This window comes from Lepisma saccharinum, chromosome 8, assembly GCF_977018435.1.
Source record: "Lepisma saccharinum chromosome 8, izLepSacc3.1, whole genome shotgun sequence".
NCBI classification, from domain to species: domain Eukaryota; kingdom Metazoa; phylum Arthropoda; class Insecta; order Zygentoma; family Lepismatidae; genus Lepisma; species Lepisma saccharinum.
The window spans coordinates 47001633-47025346 of record NC_139236.1 but is presented as its reverse complement, the minus strand read 5'-3'; the positions used below and the strand labels follow the sequence as shown (position 1 = coordinate 47025346).

General features: G+C 37.1%; 1 protein-coding gene across 1 annotated transcript in view; it reads left to right on the top strand.

The window, feature by feature from the left end:
• LOC145991765 (methyl farnesoate epoxidase-like) overlaps window positions 1-23714 on the top strand; it is a 143558-nt gene that overhangs the window by 95939 nt on the left and 23905 nt on the right. The window contains exon 3 of the mRNA XM_083127817.1: window positions 23373-23609. Coding sequence (XP_082983943.1) covers window positions 23373-23609 — 237 coding nt within the window. The remainder of the gene's footprint in view (window positions 1-23372; window positions 23610-23714) is intronic.

The window sequence follows — 23714 nt, the reverse complement described above, 5'->3', positions numbered from 1 at the left end:
AACCAATTTCAATTCAGGTAGGCCTAAGAGCGGACCTTCGTGATGAAGTGGTTACCACAGCAATCCACGACGCCAGGGGTCCCGGGTTCGAATCCCGGTCCGGGGATGATTGAAGTTTCTTTGTGAGTGTCACTTCATCGATTTCATAATATCATCACTCACCTCACCCTCTTTGCCATGATTAGTAAAAAGTGACCGACGTAAAACAACCTAATATCAGGCAATTAATCTCAAATAGGCTTAGGAAAGTAGGTTTAGGATATTTCCATCACCTTTAATATTGTTACTGCAAATAACCAACGTGCTTTTTTTTATCATCATGGCAATTCTTTTAAAGAAATTTTGAAACATCAGACACAAATTTATATTTTCGGGTGCTTCACCTTTCAAGCATAATGGGGTATTCCAGCTTTGCTTGGTTTTCTTTGAATTGTGGTGCGGACAAGCCTTCAAAAAGTGATCAGTTCTCCCGTCTGACAGAACTAGATGACGAAACGTACAACAAGTATTTCCCTTCTTCTACCTTCTGTATATCTTTCTCTCTATTTCTTTTTCTCCATCTTTAACTCTTTTCTCTTTCTCTCTCTCTCTCTCTCTCTCTCTATCAATCTTAAGTTCTTTCTCTCTCCATCTTTATTTTTCTCTCTCTCTCTCTCTCTCTCTCTGTATTTCTATATCCTCTCTCTCTCTCTCTCTCTCTCCCTATCTGTGCCTTTCCTTTTTCTTTCTCTGTTTCTATCTCTCTCTTTCTGCTCTCTATCTTTCTTTCTCTTTCTCTGTGTCTATCTGTCTCTCTCTTCCTCTCTCTCTCTCACTCACTCACTCACACTTTTCTCTTTCCTCATTCGCTTTGACCCCATCTCTACCCTTTACCTTTTGTTGTTCCCTTTCTTCTTTCTTTGTTTGAAGTTGTCACTAATCATTTTATCGACATTTCTTTTCCTGTTTTTCTAGAAAGTGAGACATGTTTGTGAGTGTCTGTTATAGCGTTTCAGAGAAACCAAAGCCACCACCTACACATGTGCAATATGATCCCTGTTTCGAAAGTTATGACATTCCAAACACTAACAACTTGTATCCGAAAGAAAGTATATTTTACATCTCCAAGGAAGTAATTGCATTATTTAGTTAACCACATTACTCTTACTTCCGTCGAAACGGCCCTAGCTTCGCAGCCGATGAAACCTTAGAAAGAAAGTGCGCTTCGCCAACCCCTTGAAAAGTAACAGTCAGAGGTAAAGAAATAGAGTCCTTGTCCTTGCCGACACGTAATGTTCTTACGCACGGTCATGATGTGGAAGTTAGTTCCCCTCTCCCCAAACTTTTCCTGGACTTTCTCTGTTCCACAGCATGGTCCGTCTTAATGGATGGATCATTCCCTTTCTATTGGGCCAATAAACAAAAAGTATGCTTCAACATGCTTAAAACAATGTAAACTTACCATGTTACAGTTTATACAAACCGCATGGAAGGATCTCGAGTATAGAAACTTCTTACCAATGCAAGAGGTAAACTTTTAAAACCTTCATTTTCATATCTGACCAGCTCAACGTTGGAAGCAGGTGAGTTACATGTTTTGCCCTTGTACTCAAACCGTGTGCTCAACCGAACTCGTCATTTTTTTTTCAGCATTTATAGTCTGCATAAAGATTTGCAGTAGTAGTAGTAATCAACAAAGCTGAAGCAAGTGCCATTACATGCTGAAGAAGTTGTATGTTCTCTCATCAATCTGTGTAAGTTCTAAATGTGGACGAGTTTGTGGATAGAAATACTTCATGAATATTAACTTTGTGGAACATGTAAGTTAACAATCGAGATATGTCTTATGATTTAGTAATATTTCAGGGATATTAACAATAAGTAGTAGTGGTGTGTACACGCAGAAGGTATCCTCCTTGAGCATCCATACCTATATTTTGTCATATTTTCCTGCATTTCATGATAGGGAAGCTAGGCAAAAGGATGGGGGTCTATGACTTTAAAACCACCCCGCTAGGTACGCAATGGGACAAAGCATAGATGCTATATCGAGGCCACATTTTTAATAATTAATATTATTGTTACTGTTTGAGCTTACTATTCGTGGAAAGCAACGTTTCAAAGTATAATTTAAAGTCAATTTTTATGCACACAGACTGATCGAAATTAGATATAAATAGCGGCTGAACTATTCAAATGTGCTCCAACCGAAAGTGGAACCTTAACATTCGCTCATAATGGAATCTATGGTTCCACGGGAACATAGATTTTGAGATTTTTCTCTTTCGTCCTTCTTATGCGTATCGCGAAGATGAAAATGAATAATGATTAGTAGGGGTTGGAAGTCTATGCAAAGTCATATTTTTTTCCGGGCCTTGAAGACAATGGTAAACCGGATAGTTGTCCTCATTTTCCGGCCTTTTTTGGCTATTAGGTCATTTTCTAGTAATTTTTGCCATTATTGTTGCATTTTAAAATCTTTTTGAGTTTTCTTTGAAGGTTGACGGAAACGGTAGTGGAAATATTGTGATTAATTGGAATTTTTAGGTATCCTAAATGAGACATGCAATGTAAATTAGCACTTACCAAATTAATTTAATGCCAGTGGCAAAAGATTCCATTAGATCCAGCAGTTGTCAACTAATTTAAACCAAATTTTATGTTTGTCAACAAGCCTACACATAATCGAACTAATACTCTCTATGATTATGCCATAATTTATTTATTAATATTATGTTTCAAGGGTACATATTATACAATTTACAAATAGAAAGCTGTTTACGAGTAAAATTGTTGGGATCGGGGCATCCAGTTCTAAAGAAACTAATTTACCGGCCGCACGAAGATTGAGAACTACTGCTCTTGACGTACAACAAGGAAGAACAGATCTGGTGGCAATGAGGCAATTGGACACACATTTACTTGAAAAACGTTCCTCATAACACACTCTCTCTCTCATTCTCTCTCCTCTCTCTCTCCCTCTATAGCCTATATATATATATATACACACTTTTGTTTTTTCCATTCACTCTTTCTCGTTTCTTTATTTCCCTTCTCTTTCCTTCTACCTGAAATTTTAGGCGTTATAACTCCTCATTTCTCTCTTTCACTTTCCTTCCTTCTCTCTCTCTCTCCCTCTCTCTCTTTTCTTCTCTCTCTCTCGCTCTGTCCGTCGTCCCTTACTCACTTCTCTATCCTTTCTATCTCATTTTATATCTCTTTCTTTCCTTTCTCTGATCCTATATGTGAAGGAAGTTTCTGTAATGAGAAAATTTTCAGTTAAAATGAGTGCCCGAACACCTCAATGCCACAACTTTTATTTCCCTAAAACATCCGTCATTCCCACCTTACTCGAGGGCCTCCCCGATGGCGCAGTGGTCGTCTTGTAATCAAGGGGTCCCGGGTTCGATACCCAGAGGAGGCACATAGTGGTTCGGATCCCACTTTAAACTCTAGGTCCAGTCCCAATTAGCCTTACTGTGCATAAAGTGGACTTAAAACACCAACTCAATAAAGAAACACCTTACTCGGCTCTTTCTGACTGTTGCCTGCTACCTAAACTGAAGAATACCCAATAGAAAGCCAAGTTTCAATGATTCAGGTGACAAACTCGTCCTTGGTAACTTGCAACGTGATCAGCTGAGTCCTCTTCAGAAGAGTTAAAAGAACTTGAGTAACATAATGTCAAGGGTGTTGAAATTTAAAAGGGAATCCACTGATTACATCATGAGTATCAAACCTGGATCTCGTCGTCTTCTCTTCGAAGCAAAAGACGTAACACCAACCCTTCGTATTCACACTCATGTAATTGGAAAGTACCCACGAGTGTTTGAAATGTCCCACTCTTTCATGCCTACGTAACCAGCACATATGACATGCGAGCACAATATTTCTTGCTAGCGCTAATGTTATTAATATAAATATGACGAGCAGATAACGTTGTTGCCTTGTTATCTAGGGATTCGTGTTCGAGGTCCGGTTGAAGCACATAGTGGTTGAAATTCCACTTTAAACTGTAGATTCGGATCCGATTAGCGTGTGGTACTATCATCACCTTGTAATCAAGGGGTCCCGGATTCGATACCCGGTGGAGGCACATAGTGGCTTGGATCCCACTTTAAACTGTAGGTCCCGTCCCGATTAGCCTTTCTGTGCATATAGTAGACCTAAAACATAAAATCAATCAACCGATTAGCATGTCTCTCCACAAATTGGAATTTTAAAAAACTCAACAACATCAACATTAAGTGAGGATACATGATTTACCAGAGCGAAGAAAATATAACATGATTTTTCATTATAGCTGTTATCAATATGGTAACATATTTTTTAACATATGCATTTCCTTTACTTGTAGCTACTAAAACGAAAGATGAACATTTGGGAATATATAATATCTGCTCTTTTCTTCATCAAGCTCTTGTTTACAAGGTACCCTAAAGGATATCCAGCCGGTACGTACACACAAATATATTTTCCTAGATAATCAAATGTACATTTTGGAAGTAAACTCCTATTGATTAATTTACCATAGTTTATTGTGGATAGTGTTACAATATTGTAATTTGAAAACAATTCCTTGAAGAAATTACTTTTCTCTGTCCGCTGTAGGAGCGAATTCATTATAAGCAAATACACGTGGCTTCTGAAAAATCGTATTGGTTATTCCAATGTCCAATGGCAGCTGTGCAGGAATCTTTTGGTGGTAATTGTGAGTAGTTGTATTGACTGTATTATAAGGACCACTTACAAGTGTAGGAAAGGCGAGGCTATTTGATTGAACAATCAGATTTGCTTATACTTGAAACAAAGCCAAGAGGGGCCTATACCCCAATTTTTCAGGTGTGATATGCTCTGATTTTTAAGAAATTCAGAATTTCTAGTGTAGAAAAGGCGAGGGCTCAACAGATAGATTTACCCATACTTAATACAATAGCAAGAGGGGCCTATACCCCAATTTTTCAGGTGTGGAGGTTCGGGTTTAAGTCCTCATAAAATGTGAAACCTCCTCTGAAGGCAAAATGATAATATTGTTGTCTTGTAAACAAAAGGCTCTGGGTTCGAGTCCTGACAGATTGAAATACATGTTGCAAAATAATATGTCTACAAGTGAGATTTTGAGAATAATTACTGCTAGTTGATAGCCCCCAGATCTGAAACCCTCCTCCCTCCTCTGCTCACACAGATTCGGCCATGTGTGTAAAAGCTATATCTGTGTGATTGTTGTTTATAAACTTGTCAAAAATATGGCTTTTTTTGTATGAAAACATGCAATCCTGAATACAATTCTGGTTTTGTCTTGTTCTGTTAATATAAACACAAGTAAGACTTACAGAATATTTATTGCACAATTCAAAATCCAATTTTGAATTGTATTTAGTTGATATAGAGATGAGGTTTTAAACCTGGTGAAGTGTGTTGTACATCAGCATAATAGAGCAAAACTATCACCAAAACCTAGTTACTGCTGTTGTTTGGGTATAAAAGCACCAGCTCAGCCACTAACTGCTGAACCCAACTAATATTTTTTATTAAGCATAGAATTGTGATTTGAATCCCAGGAAATATATATAATAAACAACAACAAAAATGCCGAATCAAAAATATTGCAATCAGTGTAATAAAAATATATCTAGTTCTCATTGGGCTAGGCATTGCCGTATTTGTAACTCTAAGAAATGCAGAAAGGCCACAAAAATGTGTCCAAGATGCCATAAAATATTAAGCAAGGCATATTACAAATGGCATAAGTGTAATTCTTATGTACAGCCATCAACATTGCCCTCACAACCATCTACATCTGGTCTGAAAAGAAAGCATGAAGTACCTGTTAATGCTAGACCGGCAAAGCAACCATGCTATGAACCCATCCATAGCAGTTTTAATGCCCAACTTAGGGATTATCGGTTTGTATCAGAGCCAAGATGTGGCATTCAGAATTTTTTGAACAGTATAAATTCTGATCTGCAGGCAATTCTAAATGCACAAAATGGCTCTTATAAGCTGTCCCTTAAATTGTATACACAATATAAGAAACCAAATGGCACTAAATTTACACAGCCCCACATAACAGCAACTGTACCGGTATATTCAAATACAAATTTAGACAAAATAATAAGCAGTTTGATAGATCAACTGAATATTAAACACTCTGAATTTGCAGCAAAAGAGTCTGGATGGAGCCTATGCGGTTCTCCACACAAGCTCTATGTTAATATTTCTGAATTCAGCCCATTACAAGGTTCCACATATCTGCCATTACCTGGCGATATTAAAAACAAAAGAGCCGTAGTTAATATTAAAAATAATGATGAGAAATGCTTTTTGTGGTGCATATTAGCTGCCTTGTTTCCAGTTGTAAGACATCCTGAAAGAATAAATTATTACAAACAACATGAACATGATTTTGACGATGCAATGGAGGGTTTAGAATATCCAATGTCTGTTCAGAATATTGATAAATTTGAAAAAAAGGCCAAGGATATCAATGGCAAACAATTATCTATTAATGTATATATTTGTTCCACTGGCGATTGCTTGATAGCACCTCTCAGAATCAGTGAATTTGATGATGAATCTGCTGTTCCGATTAATCTGCTCTTAATTGAAGGGGATGGCATAAATCATTACACTCTGATACACAGTCTTGAAGCTTTAGTGAGAACACAACTATACAAATCTAATATAATATTTAAATTGTGCAGAAGATGTTTCACTGTATTTTATGGTCAAAAAATGGTGAATGGGGTTCGGGAAGAGAGTGCAGAAATTGCTAAAAACAAGTCAATTGAGCATCTGAAATACTGTGGCAATCATAAACCTGTTCATATGGTGATGCCCAATCCAAGTGAAAATTGCAAATTCAAAAAGTTTGAAGCCTTGTTGGAACATCCAGCATATATTGTCTGTGATTTTGAATCGAACCTCAAACCTCTTGCATTCTGCAATCCAGATCCTGATGAATCCTCAATTACACCATACCAGCTACATGAACCTTCCAGCTTTTGTTATATAGTTATACGGGATGGTGTAGCTAGTGAACCACACTCATACATGGGACCAGATGCTATCAAAATATTTGCACATAAAATAGAAAATGAGTGCCGTGACATAGCATCTAACATCTTATTAAAATCAAAACCCATGTTGCCTTTAACAGATGAGCAGATTGAAGATTTCAACAATGCAGAAAAATGCCCGGTATGTGATTCTGAATTTTCAGATATAAATATCAAGGTGAAACACCATTCTCATACAGATGGTCTATATAAACAGGCCCTGTGTAATAGCTGTAATATTAAGATCAAGAGACCAAGATTTGTCCCCATATTTTGCCATGGAGCATCCAATTATGATTTCCATCATCTAATCAGATATGAGGGGTTTGACAAGCAGAATTTAAATATTTTAGCTGAAAATGATGAGAAATATATATCTATTAGCAAAATAATCAAAGTTAATGGTGTTCCTATTCACATGAGATTTCTTGATTCTTACAGAATTTTATCTGCTAGCCTGGCTACACTGGCCACTCAATTATCTGATGATCAATTCAAAATCACACGTGCATTGTTTCCAAATCAGGACCTGAAATTAATTAGGCGGAAGGGTGTATATCCTTATGACTATGTTACAGATTTTTCTAAATTTGATGAGTGCTCTCTGCCACCACAACATGAGTTTTACAGCAAAATCAGAGGATCTGGAATTACTGATGATGATTATCACCATGCCCAATTGATGTGGAACAATTTAAAGTGCCAGACATTTGGTGATTATCACATGGCATATTTGAAACTTGATGTGACCCTCTTAGCAGATATAATGCAGGCATTCAGAAAATTTTCTATGCAAAATTATGGACTGGACCCAGTGTATTTTTTCAGTGCCCCGGGCCTAGCATTGGATGCAATGTTTTTAAACACCAAAAAGCAATTGGATCTGATCCCAGATCAAAATATGTATCTGTTTATGGAGGAAAATATAAGAGGAGGGATGGTGCAATGTTCTCAGAGATATGCCAGAGCTAATAACAAATATATGCCTGATTATGATCCAACACGGCCATCAAATTATATAGAGTATGTGGATGCAAACAGTCTCTATGGTCACGCAATGATGCAAAAACTGCCATATGCAGAGCTTGAATGGGTTGAAGATTTTAATATTGAGGATCTTCAGAACTATGATGATAGAGAATATGGCTTCTTCTTAGAGGTTGATCTGGCAATTCCTGATGATTTGCACAACAAATTTTCTGATCTGCCCCCAATTCCCGAGGTTCAGTGCTCACCTGGCTCTAAACAGAAGAAGCTCATGATGACACTGGAGCCAAAACAAGGCTATGTCATACATTACAAGTACCTTCAGTTTCTGATGAAACATGGTGTTCAAGTGACCAAAGTTGGAAAAGTTTTGAGGTTCAGGCACTCAGAATGGTTGAAACCATACATTGATACAAACACGGCGCTTCGAACATCTGCAAAGAGCGAATTTGATAAGGGCTTGTTTAAATTGATGGTGAATTCTGTATATGGCAAAACAATTGAAAATGTCAGAAAACATACCGACGTTAAAATAATTACTGACCCCAGCCTGAGCAAAAAATTGGTTGCAAAGCCTAATTTCAATTACAGAAGAATTTATGATGAGCACATGGCACTTTTCAACATGAAAAAAACAAAGATTAAGTTTGATAAACCTATTTATGTAGGGGCTGCAATATTGGATTTGTCCAAATTACGTATGTTAACATTCTATTATGATGTGCTCAAACCTTTTTATGGTGATAGAGTAAAACTGATGTACATGGACACGGATAGTTTTGTTCTTGATATTCAAACAGAAGATGTTTATCAAGATATGGCCCAGCCTGAATTGTTTCAATACTTTGATACCAGTGAATTGCCGGGCCATTTGAATATTCAACCCCACAACAAAAAGGTGCCTGGCAAGTTAAAAGATGAGACACTTGGTGATGTTATTGTGGAATTTGCTGGGTTAAGTGCCAAGATGTATAGTTTTAAAACATGTAGTGGTGTTGCTGCCAAAAAGGCCAAGGGTATTGGCAAAGTAGCTGTGGAAAAAGAGCTTGAATTTGAAGATTATAAAAATTGCCTCAAATCCCAGAGTTCAATCAGAACTTCAGAATCCAGAATTCAGAGTGTGGATCACTTATTGACTTCAAATGTTGTAAGAAAAGTGGCTCTGGACCCACGTGATGATAAGAGATGCATTTTATCATGTGGCATACATACTCTACCATGGGGGCATTGTGATTTGAAAAATGGCAATCAATGTCCAATTACAGAGCATGATTTGAAATAAATAAACATGCCTATGAACTTATTTGGGTTCAAAAAACAGGCTATTATGGACCTGCCAACACCACAAGCCTCTCCTGATATGCTGTCTAAGCTGAGTGGCTTGTTAATTATTCATCTGAACAGCATACTTACAGATGTTGATGATGAAACAGGCAAAATATTGTACATATTTAACAATAATTTAAATCATTACCAATTACCTGTAGGTGGACAATTGCAATTTATTACAACCCCCGAGGGTGATGTTAAAATTTCAGTAGGGAGAAATATTTACAGAATTAAGCACTCAAACATGATTTCTGGCACTGTTTATACTGTTTCTGCTGGTGACTGCTTATATATTGAAGTCCCTGGATCATATGACAAGCTTATACCCTTTTTTATAGAATTAAGAATTAGATACTCTATAATAAATAACCACTAAACAAAATGCCTAATGATATTTTTGGCCATACAAGACATGAAGATCACAGTGATGAGATTCTGATGCTTGATGTCAGAGTCAAGAAATTAAGAAGTGATTTACAAGCTTTACAAACTACGCTCAATGCCAGTCTTCAATTAGAAATTACAAATTTACAATCACAATGCATGGACCCTCTTCTTAAAATTGATTCTGAACTCAAATTGCTGCTTCAGAAATATACTGATCTGGCGACATTGGATAATTTTCAAAGTTTAGAAGAGGCTGTAGCAGCTCTTCAAGCCAAATTTAAGACCCAGGCCACCAACTCTGAGCAATTAAAACAACAATTGGAAGAACAGATTAATAATGTCCAGACACAGCTCCAAACAATTGTCAAAAGCATAAAATCACAAGAAGATTTTGATCTAGTGATTTCCACTCTAAAAGAACAGATTCAGTCACTCCAGATACCTAATCTGGACCCCTTGAACAATGCCATAGCCGAGGTTAAAGAAAAAATTGAGACACTTGAAAATTTTATGAACAACTTGCCATCTTCTGATGCTTTGAATGCAATAACTCGGAGTGTTGCAAATATTAAGCTGCAACTTGAAACATATGAAGATTTTGGAAAAATTCAAAGTTCCATAACCCATCTTGAGGGTACAATAGCAGCAGTGCAAAGTGATTTGGCAAATGTACTAGAATCCAGATTGCCTGGGATTGTAGATACCCTTGTTAGTGTCCAGCAACAAATCACAAAGCTTGAAAACCTCAACACTGAATCTGAACTATCTCATTTTCATCACTTGATAGATGATATCCAAACAAAACTTGAAATTTTACAACAATCAACACCCTCTCAGGCAGATATAGCCCTGCTCCAAAATGCTATGCAAAATGTGGCTGATGCTTCTGAATTAAACAATGTGAAATTGGCACTTGAATTTTTGCAGAATACTGTGTCAAATCTTCCTACATCACAGGAACTTAAAAATATAAAGAGGGCAGTGAATAGGATATTGAAATCAGAAGATATCAAGAATATCCAAGCAGAGATCAAACGTCTCACACAGACAGTGGCCACTCTACCAACCAATCAACATATTAATGAACTGCATGCCCTGTTTGAGGATATCAGAAGACAGGTCCATGATCTTACTGCTCAAAATTCAAAATTGGCAATTGTTGAAAATTTGCAACAAATTGTAGCTAATATCAAGCAACAGCTAGGGACCATGGAATCCAATCAAGCAAATGCTTTGTCTGTTTTTGCCACCCAGCTCCAAGAAATTGTGCAACAATACAAGAAACTTGCTATAGACATAAAAATCAAGCCAGGCCACGATGATGTTGTTAGAACTATCAATGAGCACCTTGAATCTGTAACAAGCAGATTGCTTACAGCAGAAAAAGAAATAACAGGCATAATCGAGAATCCAAAACATACAGTAATTCTTGAATTGTACAGCATCCCCAACAGAGAATATGATTCTCCATTTACACCAGGTGGCAAAATATATATGCTGTCCCCTGCTCAATTTTATTATCAGTTTTTTGTTGGGGGCACATTGAGACCAATCAAGATCAAATATTGGCATCAGCCACAGGCACACCACTACCCTACCTTATCAATAACAAATGCTGATAACAAAGTGAAAGTCACCAGTGTAGAATTAGAGGATTTTACAGACCCCGATACATTAGAAACAGCCTATACCGAAGATGACGGCACTTTGGAATTTAAAATACAAATAGGGGACAAATTATATTTAGAAAATCCTGCAGTATCAGCTGCTGAACACCCTATAATTGCAATATTCTTGTTTACATATTATGTCTAGAAAAATAATTGTTGATGAATTACACAGACAGGCCCGACATAATTTTAAGAGGCTCCCAGTAGTCACAAAGGGCATAGATGATTTATGGCAGAGCGACTTGATTGAATTAGCAACTGGACAGTTGAAAAACTTAGACAAAATCAACAAGGGCTACAAGTATCTACTCACTGTAATAGATACATTTTCAAAATTTGCCTGGGCTGTGCCACTCAAATCCAAGACTGGAAAATGTGTTACAGAAGCCCTCAAGACAATCATCAATCAGAGTGGAAGATCCCCGCGCTATTTGCAAACAGATAATGGCAAAGAATTTTATAATTCAGTGTTTCAACAATTTATTAAGAGCCAGGCAATAAAACATTATTCGAGTTACAGTGACCTCAAGGCCTCAATTGTAGAGAGATTCAACAGAACCTTAAAAAATCTTATGTATAAACAATTTACCCTGCAAGGTAATTATAAATGGATTAATATTCTTCCAGAACTTCTACATAAATATAACAACTCGGTCCATTCTACAATCAACATGAAACCCTCTGAAGTAACTTCATCTGATGAGCAAAAATTGATCAGCACTGTTTATTATCCTAAATATCAGCCAACAACAAGAAAGGCCAAATACAAGATTGGTGATCAAGTAAGAATAAGCAAATATAAGCACTTATTCAAGAGAGGCTTTACAAGAAACTGGAGCACAGAATTATTTACAGTGGTTCAAGTTAAACCTGGGACCCTTAACACATATATAATAAAAGACCACCGAGGAGAAATTCTCAAAGGCAGGTTCTATGAACAAGAGCTCAGCAAAACTAAACAGCCTGACACATATCTCATAGAAAAAATCATCCGCAGAAAAGGCAACAAGTTATTTGTCAAATGGCTGGGTCATCCGGAAAACAGCTGGATCGATGCAAACAAAGTGATAATATGAACACCTGGGATGTTATAAAAAGGCTGCCAGAACCTGAACAGCAGAGTAAGAGAAATGGCAACTTGCTGCCTGATAATATTAGGTGTCTTATTGTTGGGCCATCTGCTTGTGGTAAAACTACACTAATGGTTGATAATTTTCTATTGGCACCCAACTGGTTAGACTGGAAAAACAGGCACTTGTATATCTTCTCTAAGAGCTTGGAACAATTAAAATATCAGCAGCTGATGAAGCTATATGATGGATTGGATATAGCTATTTTTGAACCAGATGTTAAGCCACTTGATGAATGTCTCGATAATTCTGTTGTTGTGTTTGATGATATTATACTGGATAATCAAAACAAGGTTAGAAATTTCTTTACACAGGGCCGACACAAAAACATTGATTGCTTCTACCTGGCACAGACTTTTTCTAAAATACCGAAGCAGCTGATCCGAGACAACAGCAATTTTATATGTGTGTTTCATCAGGATCATACCAACCTCAAACACATACATGATGAATATGTAGGTGGGGACCTGAGCTACAATGATTTTTCTAAATTTTGCAGTGGATGCTGGAACCAGGACAGTTATGGGTTTGTCACAATTGATATGACAAGAACACCCAATAGTGGCAAATACAGAAATAAAATCAACGATTTTCTAGACGTTGAAACGTATATAAATAACCATGAAAAGGCCAATAATTGATGATCTTAAATTAAGAGATTATCTTGTAAAAAGATTTAAAGGATGGAAATCAGAGAACCGTGGAATTTATGAAAAACACAAACAAACAGAACAGCCTGTAATTGATGCTATTAATAATTTAGGTAAGAATATCAAAACTGTTACAGAGCAAAATCAAAATTTGCTCACAGAGCTTGTACCTGTAGCTGCTAGGAACATATTAGATTATCCATTCACCCCACTTTCCAGTATTCATACACCTAGTCCTGTTGCTCCTAGAAGAATTGAGGCTAGTCAGGATCCTATTGAATTGGGTCTTCTTGCTCAAAAATATTTAACCACACCTAAAGACAACAAAGATGAGGTGTTTGGCTTATATGCTGACACAGAGCGTGATGGGAGCATCATACATAGAATTGGCAATTTCAGAGTGACATTTATGGGAGATGATATAATTGTATATTCAGAATCTCGACTCGGAGAAAAAGGTGCTTTTGTTAAGTACTCCGGAACACCTGGATTGTGGGAACTGATGACTAGGAAGAGACCTGGCAGCTACACAGATCAAGATTATGAGGATTACAAAGAAATATTAATAAAATCAGATGCTCTATACCAGAACAATGATCCCACACAAAAAAGAGTCAAGTCGAGCAGTGGAGCAAAATACAACAATTTAATCAAGCCCATATGGTCACAAATCAAGACTGGCAGTGGAATCAAACAATACAACACCCTGCCTAAAGAATTTGTGTGGGTTGATGATGTCAGGAAACTTGTAGATAGGCTGCTGGTGATAGCTGGGGAGGAAAATGCAGGGAACCACAATTTTTACAATGAAAAAGTTGGAATTATGGACATGATAAGCACAAAATTGTCTAATTTTATAGTAAATGACACTAAGGGGATTGGATATCTCATAAAAATTATTAATACTCTACCACCTAAATTTTGGAATATTTCTGAGGGTCGGGGCCTTGTTAATGACATTATAAACAAGCTGCCATTTGAACTACACATTCCAGGCTATCAGTATTGTGGTCCCGGTACAAAACTAGATCATAGATTAAACAGAGGTGATCCTGGTGTTAATCCCCTAGATGCTGCTTGTAGAGACCATGACATAGCATACAACACACATTCTGATCTTGACAAAAGACATGTTGCAGACAAGAAATTAGAAGAGGCTGCATTTGGTAGATTTGTAAGCAAAGATGCATCTTTGGGTGAAAAAATAGCAGCATTGGGAACCACCATAGCTATGAGCACCAAACAAAAACTGGGGTGGGGGTTGTGAATATGTATATAATAAACCTACAATGAAGGCCAAGGGTGTTATGTATCAAATACCTTATGCAGGTCTCAAATCTCTTAAAACTATTGACAGTCTTTTGACCAAAAAGCAGCGCAAGAAAAAAAGCTCTTGTATTGCAAAGGGCCATGGTATGAAATTGTTGCTTAGTACCCCCCAATTAAAAAAATTACAGCAATCTAGAAAAAAATCACATGTGGGGGGGTTCATATTTACCATCCCTGCCATCTTAGCTGCTCTCGGGGCTGTGGGGAGCTTGGCCGGGGGATCAGCCGCCATAGCAAAAACAGTAATAGATGCCAAGAAAAATAGGGCAGAATTAGATGAGCAGAAGCGCCATAACCTGGCCATGGAGAAACAAGGCAAAGGTGTTAAGAGAGCCATGAATAAGTTTAAAAAAAACAAGAGCCGCTTACGAACCAAGATATTGAAGCTTTAATCAAGCCACTGGGCATCAAACATTTTAGAGGTGTGTACATGTCTGATTCCTTACCGGAACAACCACTCAACAAAGAGTGTGGCATTGTTAATTTGGATGAGTACAAAAATCAGGGCACTCACTGGATCTGCTATCTTAAATATTTAAACAATGAGGCATTTGTGTTTGATTCATTTGGAGGTGTTCCACCTGAAAATTTAGTAAAATATCTAAAATCAACTAATCTTTATTACAATAATGCCCGTATTCAAAACTTCAAAGATGTTAATTGCGGACATTTGTGTTTATCTGTTCTTAGATATATGTCTCAAATAAATAAACCATCAATTGAAAATTTTCAAAAAGCCTTGTGGTATCTGAAACATCATGGGGGTATTCCATCTCACCAGCCAAAATTCAATATTGAAACTCAGATTACATGATGACATAGTGTATCCCAAAACAATAGCTCTCAGAGCATTTTACGGCATGTACTTGATCCCAAATATTACACACCACAACAACACAATTGCAGTTGGGGATGAAAAAATTGTCATTACTCCAGGGCAGTATAATCTATCTACTCTAAATGCTCAATTACCCAGAGGTGTAGTGTTAAGTCAAAATTCTGTCACTCACAGAGTAGAGATTGTATCTGCTACAGAAACAGTGGATCTGGCTACTATAGGAGAGCTGTTAGGCTTTGAGAACAACACAAAACTTGAACCAGCCATCAAACACACTGCTATGAATATACCCAAATTCTTAGCCATAGAGACTCTGAATATTCACTGTAATGTGGCTGAGGGTATGATCACCAAATCAAATGGCATAGGCACTCACAAACAAACCGGCATCATTGCAACATTTAAACCTAATTCTGAATTTATGGAGCCAATCATCTACAATCCATCCCCAACATTATATTTTCCTGTGTGCCATAATAGAATAGATTACATTGAATTGATGGTCACCAATGAGAAAGAAGAATTAGTTGATTTTGCTGGAGCCACAACAACTGCAATCATAGAGATTAACATTTAAATAAAAATACATACAATGGAAAATATTGAGAGTTATGAGCTACAATCATTCCCTCCAAACAGGAGGACATTTGCAAATTTAAATCAACCCAACACAGAGATCGAGGTTGATCTTGATGTAGGGGACGGATTTATACACCCCCACAGAGCAGATCTATACATCAAATTTGATGTTGTAAAGCTCGATGGAACAGATTATCCGGCAAATTCAAATATAAGACTTGTAGATAATTTTGTGCCACATCTATTCTCTGAAATTGAGGTCAGAAAACATGGTGTTGTTATAAACAGAGTGGATTATCCCGGAATTACCTCCACAGCTTTGGCCACATTAAAATTATCCAAAACCGAGGCTTCTTACTACAAAATAGGAGGATTCGAGGCTGGTGATAAGATATTATCTAAGAACCACACTGTACTGTTCCCCATGCGCCTGTTGCCAGGATTCTTCTCAGATTACAAAGATATTATGTGGAAGGGTGGTTTAAGAATCACATTTAGAAGAGCTGCAAATGATAATAATGCTTTGATGAGGTACAGTACAATAAACCCTACAGGAGAAGCTCTGCCCAATACCCTACCTGATGCAGGCAAATGCATTATTCAGACTATGGAGTTAAGAATCCCTGTTGTTGAGTATGAAGCCAGTTATGCTCTTAAATACAAAGCAGATATAATAAAAAATCCACAGGTTCCTCTGCAATTTTATACATATCAATGTGTACAGAAGCCCGCATCTGGTACATATTATGAGTTTGATGCTACAAATTCATTCTCCAGCATACAATATGACATGCCTGATTTTGTGGTGGTACTGTTTCAGACTGGAAGACACAACAATCAGGAAAAAAATTCAAGTAAATTTGATAACTGCAACATCAAGAACATATATCTTAAAAATGGCAGAAATGAGGTCTTTCCTAGAGAAAATTACAATTTAGACATGTCCAAGGATGATTTCCTCAAATTATATGAGGCATTTTCGGCTTTCAAGAGGGTCACTACAGGCAATACTGATATGTATTACACACCAGATGAATTCAAAGCACAGAGACCCATGTTTGTAATAAACACTTCAAAAAGAAAACAAGTTGTGGTGAATGACAGGACAAACATTAAAATTATCTGTGAATTCCATGAGGCATTACCTGATGACACCATATGCAGTGTTATTCTCATAGGAGAAAAATCATATGTTTATGATGTGAGAAATGAGAGAGTCACGGAGCAATTCTAGAAGATATTTGCTCTATTATTCTGTTGTACAACATACAAACCTCAACTGTATATCAGCTAGCAGTGAATATCTTATGTGTTGGCAGTTGTATGTATTTCAATCTTATACAGGACTCGAACCTAAAGCCTCTGATTACAAGGCCACAATATTAACACGTCTCCAAATAGAATATGCCTACATTTTACTGGGTTCTGAAGACCTTGATACAGACAAAATTGGATTTTGTTTCTGTCATAATATTTTCCAAGTCTTTGCCTAGGTTCATATTATCGGAACAGAATTGCTTTTAACATGAAGAGGAGCAGTTCATTGCCTCTATGTCAGAAAATGCCTTGTTACATTTTCCCCTGTTGCATGTCGCATAGAAAGATTAATGACCCCTTCAGTGAATCGTACAGAAAAATCATTAATATTCCCCCTTCTAGCATGTAGATTTTATCTCTTGCGTGCCGGCAAGGCATGGAGGCAAAACATTAGTCTTTTGATAGATTAATATCAATTCATGCATTTCCGAGCTAAATAATTGCTTACCCCGAGCAATAGAATTGATCAGAGATTAGAAAAAAAAAAAGCAGGCAACAGCTCAAATTTTGCTTGTATTTTGTATTGAATTAGATCTGTAAGTTGTAGAGCATAGAAATATGGCCAAAAACAATATCAAAAAAGCCATATTTTTGACAAGTTTATAAACAACAATCACACAGATATAGCCATGCATGTAAAAGCTATATCTGTGTGAGCAGAGGAGGGAGGAGGGTTTCAGATCTGGGGGCTATCAACTAGCAGTAATTATTCTCAAAATCTCACTTGTAGACATATTATTTTGCAACATGTATTTCAATCTGTCAGGACTCGAACCCAGAGCCTTTTGTTTACAAGACAACAATATTATCATTTTGCCTTCAGAGGAGGTTTCACATTTTATGAGGACTTAAACCCGAACCTCCACACCTGAAAAATTGGGGTATAGGCCCCTCTTGCTATTGTATTAAGTATGGGTAAATCTATCTGTTGAGCCCTCGCCTTTTCTACACTAGAAATTCTGAATTTCTTAAAAATCAGAGCATATCACACCTGAAAAATTGGGGTATAGGCCCCTCTTGGCTTTGTTTCAAGTATAAGCAAATCTGATTGTTCAATCAAATAGCCTCGCCTTTCCTACACTTGTAAGTGTAATACAGTCAATACAACTACTATTGTGACATTTCAATAATTGAAGTGCATGAAAATATACATTTCAATTTTAATCAGGCAAAAGAAATAATCTCAATTTGAAGCTTAACCAGCCCATAAATTATAAACAGGTTATCATTTCCATAGTATAATCCTAAATATTGTATTATTTGAGGCTATATGCTAGGATATAACTGCTAATTAAAACTATATCATTGAAAATGAGAGAATAACAAACAACTATATTCGATATTCCTATAAATCCAATGCATTATTATTATCCAATATGATTTCTAGTATTTTCCACTAAATTATCGTCGTCACTATTCTTGTGTTTTTTTTAATAGTTGTAGTCGATGTCCAATGGCTCTGATTACACTGTTTTACATACATTTTGTTACAGAAATGAAAGCAACCATTCTTTACTAATCTGAGGATGCTGAACACTGAAATGACATTAACAAATTTTATTGGCCCTCGTTTTGGCGTAACAGAAGGGGGCAGATTCAAGTGAACCATCTCAACACGAATATGGCAACACTGTTGAGGGTCTGGCACGTCGCAGTACATCACGCCATCCTTTGATGTTTCAGATACTTGCAACATTGGCCAGTTTGCATCAGTGGCGCAACCACAGGGGGGCATTGCCCCCTTCAACCTTGGACGGAAACCAATTCTTGCGGTGCAAGGGGGGGCAAACATTGAAGTAAAGAAAAGCAAGGCTAGCAGAATCTAAGAGTAGCAAGACAAAATTATACTCAAGATGGAATTAGTTTTCATACATTTCTTGCATATTTCTTCCAGGCGGCCCCAGAGCACCTGCAGGGGGACACAGAAATGCAATTGCCCTCCCAAATTTTATGCAAATAAAAATACGTTTCGTAAAATGTTCTTGACCGCTTCGCTCGCAATAACTGCTACGAGAGTCACTATTTATATTTTGAGCCTTGGCAACACTGATTGAAGTTAGGCGCGATTTGACGTTTGCACGGAATCGTCTGGCATTATTGACCATAACGTACTTCAAATGTTTTGTCAATAGCTTCATTTGTGTTGTTTATGTTGCCTTGGAGATTGCGCGACAACAATAAAATGGAATTAACTCGTGAACATTTTCGTGCGATGATTTTTTACGATTTTCGACGTGGATTATCAAGACAAGAGTGCATCGATCAACTTACTTCCACATTTGGCGATGAAGCCTCATCCTTTGCCACTGTGAAACGCTGGTATAACGAATTTAATCGTGGCCACCATTCGCTCACCGACGAGATTCGCGAAGGTCGTCCAAAATCAGTTGTTGTTCAAGAAAGCATTGATGCTGTGCAAAACCTAATACTGCAAAATCGTCATGTGACATACTGTGAGATTGAGGCAACCATAGGCATTAGTTCCACCAGCATATATAAAATATTACATGATCATTTAGCTGTGAGAAACGTTTGTTCTCGTTGGATCCCACACAATTTGACAAAAACTCAAAAAGACGCTCGCGTCAATTGGTGCAAACAAATGCTCAATAAATACAATCGTGGTGCTTCAAAAGACGTATATAAGATTGTAACAGGTAACGAATCATGGATATATACATATGAGCCGGAACGTAAACAGCATTCGACTGTATGGGTGTTTCAAGATGAACCCAATCCAACAAAAGTTGTTCGCGCTCGAAGCACATCGAAACAAATGGTCGCCTGTTTTTTTTTCGGGAAAACTGGTCACGTGGCAACTGTGCCTTTAGAGGAACGTAGAACGGTCAACTCTGAATGGTACACAATAATTTGTTTGCCAGAGGTCTTCGGTCAAATACGGAAAACAAACATACGCCGTCGGATCATTCTTCATCAAGACAATGCCAGCTGTCACACATCTCGTCTAACAACCGACTTTATGAACAGTCAAAAAATCGAATTGATGGGTCATCCTGATTTGGCACAAAATGACTTCTTCTTGTTCCCGAATGTCAAGAATAAATTGCGTGGACAACGATTTTCGTCGGCGGAAGACGCCGTTGATGCGTTCAAAAACCATATTATTGAGGTGTCTCAAGAAGATTGGAAAAACTGCTTTGACAAATGGTTCGAACGAATGCAAAAGTGTATTGACCATAAAGGAGAATACTTCGAAAAACAATAAAGCAGTTTTCAATGCCAAATTCCTGTTTTTTCATTGTTAGGCTCAAAATATAAATAGTGACCCTCGTATTCTTACAGTATCATCAAGTTCAGAGCAGTTGCTAGGGTCGGTGGAAGTCTAACCTGAGTACCGAACGATCTAAATGAAAAAAGTTGTAGAAAATGTCATATGCCCTATTAAATCAATATTGTTTTCAGTTTGCAAAAATTGGATCTAAAAAAATAATGTCTTGCTCGCTTCGCTCGCAATGCCGTTCTTTTCTGTGATACTTTCCAAATTACCAGAGAGTGAAGTAACAGTCTGAAGTACAACTATGTACTTCAGATTGTTGCTGCTAAACATTTTTGGTTTAAATGTATGAACATTATTGTTTTGAGAAAAATTGAGTACACACGAGTGTGAGAGACAATTTATATCATTTTTGCTATTGGTTTGTTATGAGGTGGATGAATTGATTATGTAATGTATGTAAAGAAACATTGAATACGTCCACAATTTAGTGGTAACATGTTGCATACGTATTTTCTAATTTTACATCACTCCATGTTGCATATGTGTAAAACGTATGTTCTACATGAAAGCTACACATGTCATAATGTACCTACGAAAATAATTATATTCCCCATTTTGTCTTTCGAAAATACAGTTTGTGTGCTTGTTTTCCATTATTAGCTAATGTGAAACTGAACGTGTTGAAAATACCAGGATAAAATGCCAATAAATAATAAATTAATAATGATAATGTCATTATTATCATTATTATTATTATTATTATTATTATTATTATTGTTGTTGTTGTTGTCGTTGTTGGCACTTTTATCCTCCTAATACTCCCCCCCCCAGGCAAAAATTCGTGGTTGCGCCTCTGGTTTGCATTCAGTTGTGCAGTGTCTCAGAAATATTGTTATATTTCGTATATGCAGTATATGCAGCGACGTGGCTGTTTGGCATCATAGCAATTCCACCATTGTGACATGTCATGTATTCATCTTTGGCTGCTAGCAAACCCCATAAGATAACACAGGCCGAATTAAATAACCTAATCAGAGACATAGAACTTCCCAAAAATAAACCCGAATTTTTGGTCTTACGGCAATTGAATCGCCTGGCGGTTGATGTGCAGCTACTACTTGCTACAGACAAATAGTTTCTTCCATTTTTCGAAACAAAAGGGAACCTGACTCTGTGCCATAACAAAGGTTTTTTGCATCGATGAATATATCACATAAGACCGACGACTGGAGACTTTTTTATTGATTCCTCCAAGTTCTCTCCTAAAGCAGTTATGCTGCACATCGACAATGTTCTACCTTCAATTCCTGTTGTCCATGCAGTTAACATTAAGGAAACATAAGTGAGGTATGCATTTCGACAAATCTGTCATAGTTTTCTGGGAAACAGGAGAGCAAAGAAATATGAACAACTCGTGGAGAATCTTCTGACGTCTTACGAGAAGATTGGGTGGCATTGTTTAAAGTGGAGGAAACGTAGAGTGATGCTTTCCTCCGGTTAAGAGAATTCTCATCAAGCATAAAGCATCACCAGCAGCAGGATAATTTGCACAGGCACATAATCCAATGTCTTTCGCGGAGCCTCTCCTCTGTGATATCATGCTATAATTTCAAAATTTCAAAAGTATTAAGTCTTCCCAGATGTTACGGAGGACAAGTGCCTCCCTGGCACTTATGCCCACATTGCTTATAATTAATTGTTATATAACATGAATTATGCTTATCTTGAAAATAAGAGCGAATGCATTGCTTATGGGTAGCATGAATTATGCCGTAATTTCAAATTAAGAGCCAACCTTAGAAAATGAAGTTGTTGTTCAGCTGAGTTGGTGTTTTAAGTCCACTTTATGCACAGCAAGGCTAATCGGGACTGGACCTACAGTTTTAAAGTGGGATCCGAACCACTTGTGCCTCCACCGGGTATCGAACCCGGGACCCCTTGATTACAAGGCAACGCCGCTACCACTGCGCCATCGGGAAGGCCCAGAAAATGAAGTGCATATTCGTGTTCAGGAGCTCAATTTCAGTAACAGACAAAAACTGAAAATTTGTAAAACAGTGTTATTGTCAGTTTCATTTTCAAGAACGGATATTATAGAGCTTGTTCCAGAATCTAAACTGTAAAACTTTGGTTCAGAATGTACTTACAGCACGTAATTCAATGGATTCTAAGAAACACGAAAATAGGTGATAGACGTAGGTTTCCAAGATGGCGGTCATTCTAAACGGATTATTTAATATTTTATTTATTTTTATTTAAAATAATTATATATATATATATATTATATTACATAATTAATTATATCTACTTATATATCGATTACGCTTTTTTCAAGATTTATGTATTTCCTTAAATGAAATCTCGAAGATAGAACTTTGATTTCGATTCTCAAGGAATTTTAGATAATTGTAAAATTTTTCTTAAGAAAATATTGAAGTGATTGAAGTTTTAGTCATCATCATTTTGTTATTCTTGTAGCGGAAAATGTTAAAAAAAACATTCATAATACTCGACATCATGAACTTCAGAAAGTAGCATTGTATGATCAGTGAGAAATGCAGCCTTTGGTAATGCACTGTTGTCACTTTGTGGAGATGTATAGCACATTATAAGGCAATTCAGAGTTAGATCTCTATTTCTTAGAATTCAAGATGGCGGCCAATTTTCAAAGTGGAGTATATATTTTGTAATAGGTGTCGTCTCATACATTTTCTGAGACGCTGAATCCTATGAACTTGTTAAAATGAATGTTTTTTTCTAATGTAGTAACACTCATATGTTGACTTAGGTGATAAGCATTCACTAAGACCGATGTAGTTTGTTGCAATATTTCGATTGATAGTAGTGTACGATAATATGATGTGTATGTATTCTATTTCAGCATCTTTCTGGGGCAGTTTGTTCCTCTCCTTCCTGTTTTGGAAGAAGCAGCATTCGCTGAGAACCACTTCAATTGAAGCAGGGAAGAAATATGGACCTCTCGTGGCCTTCAGGCAAGGGACGTACATGCAGGTTCTCGTCACAGGCAGCAAGGCTGTGAAAGAGGTCCTCACCAACAAGTACACCCAAGCTCGTTTGAATTCTCCAGTATTTAAATATTTATACAAAAACCAAGGAGGTGAGTGGCAGTGTGGCAAGCCAGTGCACTTTATCTTGACGATGTTAGGTATTTCCATTTCACGATGGTAATGAACTCTTAGATTGTCGTGTATTTTTCTTACTT